The sequence below is a fragment of the Danio aesculapii genome, chromosome 9, assembly GCF_903798145.1.
Source record: "Danio aesculapii chromosome 9, fDanAes4.1, whole genome shotgun sequence".
Classification (NCBI taxonomy): domain Eukaryota; kingdom Metazoa; phylum Chordata; class Actinopteri; order Cypriniformes; family Danionidae; genus Danio; species Danio aesculapii.
The window spans coordinates 43,313,761-43,321,722 of NC_079443.1; the positions used below are offsets into that span (position 1 = coordinate 43,313,761).

The 7,962-nt window shown below is 36.7% G+C and overlaps 1 protein-coding gene across 1 annotated transcript; it reads left to right on the forward strand.

The window, feature by feature from the left end:
- Positions 1–462: 462 nt before the first annotated feature.
- lrrc3 (leucine rich repeat containing 3) lies at positions 463–1,419 on the forward strand. Its single transcript, XM_056465820.1, is given in 6 exon segments — positions 463–972; positions 974–1,091; positions 1,094–1,128; positions 1,130–1,279; positions 1,281–1,361; positions 1,363–1,419. Coding segments are annotated over 6 exon segments (798 nt in total). The 5' UTR covers positions 463–615.
- Positions 1,420–7,962: the final 6,543 nt, after the last annotated feature.

Sequence of the window (7,962 nt, forward strand, 5' to 3'; positions counted from 1 at the left end):
GTTTTAAAGGTTTGAACCACTTAAGGTTGAGTATTTATAGTAATTGTATAGGTAAACTATCCCTAAAGTTCAAGCTGAAGCAACTTTTTCAAAAAGTTTTACCCAAAACAGTCATATAGGTTAGGAACGACATCTATTGTAATTTGTGGGTGAACTGCAACTTGAAATCCATTCTTAATTCATATTTAAATTGGTCAAGTGTGAATTTAATCCACCGTGTCTTTCTGTGTGGGTCATTCTTTTTGCTCTGCTTTGTTCTTGCAGTTTCCAACTCGGTAGGAGGGATTTCAAGTGAACGGAGCCCTCTTCACATCTTTCTTCTTTGGTTTCTAATTAAAACTTGGCTGTAGAACATTTCCCTCTCAAATGTTTAATTGCCTCTCAGATGTTGATGGAGTCGTTTGGATTTTCTCCAGGAAACTCACAATGGCTTCAAACACCTGAAAATTAAAACCACTCGTCTACACGTGTTCACAGGGTGTTAATAAGGGAAAACTCCCGCTGTTGGAACGACACCCTGACCCGTAATGTTTATTCATTAATTTTTCCGATATGGCATGGATTAACGATGACTACCCTTGAACTGTAGAACGTTCCGAAAGTAAGTAGCTGGACATGACTTTCCCTGCAGGGGCTCATGTGTTAAGGAAAGTCTTTATCCCTCATGGCTGTGCCCTTATCTTCAGATTGCTTTTAGCTGTGATTTGTCTGAGCGTGCCAGGTTTTGCTTGTCCCAAGAGCTGCCACTGCTCTGAGAGGAATAGCTTGACAGTAGTGCAGTGCTCTTCTCGAAACCTAGAAGAGATTCCTCCTGACCTTCCGCACGATACAGTGTCGCTTCAACTCTCCTCCAATCATATCACTAAAATACCAAACCAGGCTTTTAAAAACTTGCCCTGGCTGCAAGAGCTGGACTTGTCGAGGAATGCTATTGAAACTGTGGATGCTGGGGCTTTTAAGGGTGTCAGCGAGAGGCTTGCGGATGCTCGACCTGTCCCATAATCACATGCAAGGCGTCCCCAAGGAGGCCTTCGCTCGGCTTCATGCAAAAATCAGCCTGTCTAATAACCCGTGGCACTGTGAGTGTACTCTGCAGAGGTTTTACGTGAACTCCGTCTGGATCCTGAGTACGGTGAACGAGGTGAGCTGCCACACCTCTGATCAGGAGAAGTACGCAGGCAAACCTGTCATCCAAGTCTTGGATTCGGGCATAAACTTTTGCAACTTCCACCATAAGACAACCGACGTTGCCATGTTTGTCACCATGTTTGGTTGGTTCAACAATGGTTATCGCTTATGTCATCTATTACGTACGACATAACCAGGAAGATGCCAGGAGACATCTGGAGTACCTCAAGTCTCCTGCCAAGTAGCTCTCAAATTAGTAAGGACTTTGACACAATCAGCACTGTTCTCTAGCATCAGTCAATGTAGTGTAGGAGGGAATGTGTTTGGCACAGTGATGATGGCACAACAGCAAGCCTTATAAGGGAGAGTGGGGCAAGATGTGTCATTGCTGAATTCGTCTTTTAGGGTAAACAAGTGGACATTGGCCAGGTGCTTTTATCCAATATGACTTGCATTGCGTTAAAGGTATGGTTAGATTTATTATTATTATTTTATTTATTTATTTATTTTGTTTGAATCACTTTTTTTTTTTTTTTTTTTTACCTGGGAATCAAACCATGACCTTGGTTTTATTAACAGACTCCACTGTTTGAAGCTAAGGTCAAAGTTTTGACCTGTTCAGAAGACATTTCTTTTTGTTTATTACTCTTAATTTTATATTTGTAACCCTGGACCACAAAAGCAGTCCTTGCGTTGGTGTATATTTGTGGGAAAAGCCAACACAACATTGAGTCCAATATAGATTTTAGTTTTATGCAAAAATTATTAGAATACAAAGTAAAGATCATCTTCCATGAAGAAATTAAGTAAATTTCCTTTCTAGTTATTTTGAAAATAGTACTAAGAACTTTTAATTTGGATAGTGTTAAAAGCTATTCTCAATATTGAGTTTAAAAAAATATATATATATTTATTTATTTTAAAGCCTCAGATTCCAGATTTAAGTAGTTGTAACAAATATTATTCCATCACAACAAACGGTCCATGTACGCTCTTATAATTGGTTTTCTTGTGTTTTCAAAATTAAAAAAAAAAAAAAAAAAAAAAAAAAAATATATATATATAATATATATATATATATATATATATATATATATGCGCCAAATTTGCCTCCTCTCAAACATTTTATTCAAATATTTATTTTAGTTTGTCACATTTTGGTTCAGTCATGTTTTCATTTAAGCACAAAATTAATATACAGCTTAAAAAAAAAAGTGTATATATATAAAAAAATTTTAAATAAAATTTTTTATTTATTTATTTTACAGGTTCAATGCATGTTAATAATCATTACTGTAAAATGTGCCAGAAATTGGCCAAGAATGGATGTTTTTCAGCTGTAGACTCCTTACAGAATGTTAAAAACATCTGTGTAGGTGGGACTTACACACACCCCTCTGCTGATTGGTTGACTAAAACATCAAACCATGCTGTCATTGGCTGCTATTCAGTTTTTCCAATGTTCCCTTTTATAACTAAAAATGCAAGGTTTTTGGAATATTTGTAGTAATCAATTCGGTAATGCACTGATGCACAATTGTCTTTCCTCTAGTTTGTTTATCTTATGCAATTTATTAATACATTTTGTTTGTTTTGATTTATTTTTTTTCATTTTGTGTGTAAAAACAAAATGTGACTAAAAGGAAAAAATAAATATTAAAAAAACAACAAAAACATTTGTGTTCGTGAGGAGTTTCAAATTGGCAGTAAACTAGGTTTATTCGTTTTCCATTTTGAAAACAAAAATAAGAAGACCAATTATAGACAGACCACCCATGTAAAACGTCTGTAGTGAGCGAGAAGTGCTGTAAAATTCTAAATAAATACTGCTTTGTTTACTTCTATGTGTGCAGCACTAGTTTAGTTTCCCTTTTCGGAATGACAATAGACCGTTTTCCCCATTTCTGGGTTTTCCTCAGCAGCAGAAGTCGTCATAGTTGGGTAAACTTCGAGCGCAGATAATGGGAGAGTACAACAAATATATTTTTTTTACAATCGTATTTGCTGAAATGATAAAGGGAAAAACTCCACGGATGATGTTTAGACTTCCGAAAAAAGGAAAAAAAAAATGTATGGGATTAATGACTGCAGCCAGAGGAGATGGTAACGTCATAATTTACCTCTCAGCCCCATAGACGCTGCATTAGAAACGCCTCTCATAAGCGGTAATTTGTTTTGTAATTTGACACAAAGATGATTATAATTTGTAAATGCGTAGAATGTTCATACATTCATAAATTATTATTATTTTTAAGGATTTATGATGACCGTTAAACTAATCTCATCATAACAGTCTTGTGAACTGGGTCCATTACAGACTACTGCCTTCTGCAGGTGTGAAAGGATTTATTATTTCACAAATATAGAAGCATGTTCTCGTTCAGCTTGATACCACGAGGAAACGAAAGTATTTTCGTTTAGTGGTGAATTCGTTCAGTTGTACAAAAATGTACAATTTTTAAAATTGATGTGTGATACCCAGCCCTGAAACTTCACCATCATTGGGGGATGAGCAAATCATACTAATTGTATGAATGAGATCGTATGAATTCATACGAATTACCCAATAAATCAAAAAAGTTATGAATTGCCAAATAGTATACAGTTTACTAAATTTCTAAATTATTAAAATAATTTAAATTTGTGATCTACAGCCGTTCAGTTTGTCGAAACGTACATTTCAGAGTGTTGACCTGCAAAAAACCCCAAAGCATTAATAGGTTTAGCATTAAAACATACTTGTACAGTAGGAAGCTGCCTGAGGGAAGCACATGGTAAAAGTTCAGTCCTTTTATAAACATGACCCAGAATTACAATTAATGGATGACAGATTGACGCATCTTTTCCCCACTCTTCCACAGTTGTGGTGTTTGATTTTGATTGTGAATGTTTGTTTTTTCTTTTTGTCAATTTTAGCACAATGAATGTGTTGACAATTGTTCTGTGATGCAATTTAGTGTTCCAATTCACGCACCCTCAGTCGACCTACATAAGTCCTGCAGTCTCTATGGTGGCCGCTTTGTGCCTCACAACAGACTTTGCAGAAGCTCTGTTTATATATTTATTTAATTTGCAGGGGCATAAATGCCATTACTACTTTAATTTATATGCTAATTTAATGATACAGAAGGTTTTTTTATTTTTTATTTATTTTTTTTTTAATGTTTTTATAGTGTCGATAAAGTAGAGCAAGTACATTATCACTGCCAAAAAAAGTTAGTCAAGCTCTGCCTCTCACTGGAAATTTGCCCCATATTTTTATTTTTTTTGGGCAGAGTTCTGTATACTCAAGTGCCTGATCCTGGTACCTCAGCACCAATACACTGTGCACTGGGCATTATTTGGTTCTCTTTACAATCAGACATAATCCTTTAAACTGAGTGTAATCGTAAGTAGAGAACGGTGTATATTGTGTGTTTTGAAGGTTTCTCAGATTGGGTCCATTATGTGTGGATAGATGTCATGTTTCGTCACCTGTGTGTTCTAGTTAAAAGGGCTTGCAGGTTATTTCATGTAGGCTAATGTGCATTTTTATTTTATTTTTTTCCATGTATAAGTTTGTCATTGTGACGAGCATTTTGTATGTACAGTATATTGTAGCAACAAAATAAAAGTGCTAATAATAGGACTTTTCTTGCCTAATGTCAAATTTCTTCTATATTTTATTATTTTTTATTTATTTTTTTTTATATAAAGGGTACCTTTTATGCAAAAATCACTTTTATAAGGGGTTTTAAACACCGTTGTGTGCCAACCGTGTGTGAATATAGCCAGCCTCGAATGGTAAAAATTCCATTTATTTTTTGTAATCACACAATCTGCAGAGACACTTGTTGGACATCCTCCCTTTGTACTTGTCATCAGAGGGGGAAAAGTCCCGCCCATTAGTGATGTGACCTTGAAGCAGCCGTGAGTGAGATGCAACCAATTGTTGCTTTGCTCAAGAACAGATATTTGTAGGCCCACCCTCTGTTGAAAAGAGCACAGTCTCAATTGAATTTTAAAGCGACAGTCACCAAAATGGCACAATTAGGGTCAGGCCTAAAAGAAGCAGTTTTTAAAGAGATATATAAAAAAAAAAACTATTAGTGGTTATAATGAGCTGTAACTTCACGTTCACACTCCAGAGACTTATTTGACATTTTCTAAAAAGGAGCGAAATAGGTGCCCTTTAAGTAGCATTCAATACATGAATGTGTAAATGACACTTGTTCAACAAACCAAAAATCTATATCTTGGTGTCCTTGATTTTATTTACTTTGTTTTGTGTGAGTACTAGGCACAAAACTGTGCCTTTACAGAAATGTTTGTTGTACTTTTGAAGTTTCATGAGGACTGAGAGTGGATATTATGATTGCTTTCCTGTCCATGGTCTGGAGGTCTGGCTATATGAGTCTGTAGCTCCAGATCAATAGCAGATTCATTATAGGGGGAAGGTTAGGAATGCTGTGGTGAGCTTTAAGCCATGCTCTTCTGGGACTGAATGGCACCTTCAATACTCTAAGGATCTATCATGCCAAAGCGTAAGAGAAAGTGGCTGGGTTTGTGTTTGTCTTTTTAGAGAGAAAAGAAAATAATTGTCCATTAATAACATCAATATGTGATTGTGTTCATTGCTTGTGCTCCATTATAATTTACGATTTCTGTTTTATGAGCAAATGAGCCTACAACAATGTTCGATTTTTGTGCTTGTATATTTGTATACACATGTATGGAGTAAAGAGACCACCTGGAAATGTTCAGTTTCTCTGGATTAATAGTTATGTGGTTGAATACAATGTATTTTTTTGTTTAATTCTGCAAAATAGCATTTGTTTAATTTAGTGCATAAACTCACAATTGGTCAGAAATCACAGGTTTCACCTTTTCTTAAGCAACACAATAACTTTATGCACTCACTTTATTAGGTACACCTGTCTAACTGCACATTAACGCAAATTTATAATCGTTCAATTACATGGCAGCAACTCAATGCTTTTAGGCTTGTAGACATGGTCAGATGATCTGTTGCAGTTCAGACTGAGCATCACAATGGGGAAGAAAGGTGATCTAACTGACTGAACATAGCATGGTTGTTTGGTGCCAGACAGGCTGGTCTGAGTATTTCAGAAACTGCTGATCTACTGGGATTTTCACGCACAACCATCTTAGGGTTTACAGAGAATGGTGTTGAAACAGAGAAATATCCAGTGAGTGGCAGTTTTGTGGGTGCAAATGCCTTGATGTCAGAGGAGAATGGCCAGACTGGTTCCAGCTGATCGAAAGGCAACAGTAACTCAAAGAACCACTTGTTACAACCGAGGTATTCAGAAGAGCTTCTCTAAACCCACAACATGTCCAACCTTGAGGCGGATGGTCTACAGTAGAAGAAGACCACACCGGGTGCCACTCCTGTCAGCTAAGAACAGGAAACTGAAGCTATAATTCGCACAGGCTCACCAAAATTGGACAATAGAAGATTGGAAAAATGTTGCCTGGCCTGAGTCCTTGATTTCTGCTGCCTACATTCGAATGGTAAGGTCAGCATTTGGCTTCAACACCATGAAAGCATTGATCCATCCTGCCTTGTATCAATGGTTTAGGCTGGTGATGGTGGAAATGGTTGTGGGGATATATATTTGACACAATTTGGGTCCATTAGTACCAATTGAGCATCGAGTCAATGCCACAGCCTACCTGAGTATTGTTGCTGACCATGTCCAACCCTTTATTACCAACAGTGTACCCATCTTCTGAATGGCTACTTCCAGCAGATAACACGCCATGTCATAAAGTGTTAACCATCTCAGGCTGGTTTCTGAACATGACAATGAAGTTCACTGCACTCAAATGGCCTCCACAGTCACCAGAACTCAATCCAATAGAGCACCTTTGGGATGTGGTGGAATAAGAGATTCGCATCATGGATGTGCAGGCTGACGAATCTGCAGCAACTGCATGATGCTGTCATGTCAATATGGACCAAAATCTCTGAGGAATATTTCTAGTACATGGTTGAATCTGTGGCACAAAGTATTAAGCAGTTCTGAAGGAAAAGGGGGGGTCCTACTCGGTACTAGTAAGTGTACCTAATAAAGTGGCCAGTAAGTGTTATAGCCCATTAGCAATATTACCTTAATAAATCTGGAACGTCTGTATCTGAAAACATTAGCAGGAAATTAAATAAATAATCTTACAGATGCTTATCTGTGATCACCTGGGACATGAATGATTTATTGTGTACAGGATTTAAATGATAAATTCTGCTGGGTTGTTTGCCAGACCTAATGAAAAATGATGAAAGATTTAATTATCTATCTTAAAGCTTGAAATCGTTCACAGCAATGTTGTTTTACCAATTTAAGGTTGGGAATGAGCATCCCGGTGGTATAGTGAGCACACTGAAAAAATAATTGGTTTAGGATTTTACTTGGCGTAAATGATTTTTAGTGCGTATGTCTCAGAGAAAGCATTTGCCCTACAGCTGTCTGCATTCACTTTTAATAAAGGATAATGGGAGCTGTTCATACAGAGAATTTTTCTGTTTTGCTCTGCTACCATTTGTTTTCTGTATAAATGCAATAGATGAAAATGTTTGAGTCGTTTACTGTGGCTCATCTGACACACTATTCTAAATGGTGGCATTCAGTGTAAAAGTTCAAATTTAAGGCTAAAGCATATCTCAAGGCATTGTTTTCTCCCATTCATCTGCCATACTGTATCTTGTTTGTGTGAATAGCTCCTTAATTGGCACCTATGGTTCGATGAACAGTCTATAACATCCATGAAAAAAATTATTTATGTGAAAAGGCTTTTCAGCTGATCAATTCCCCTGATTTTATTTTTTTTTTATTT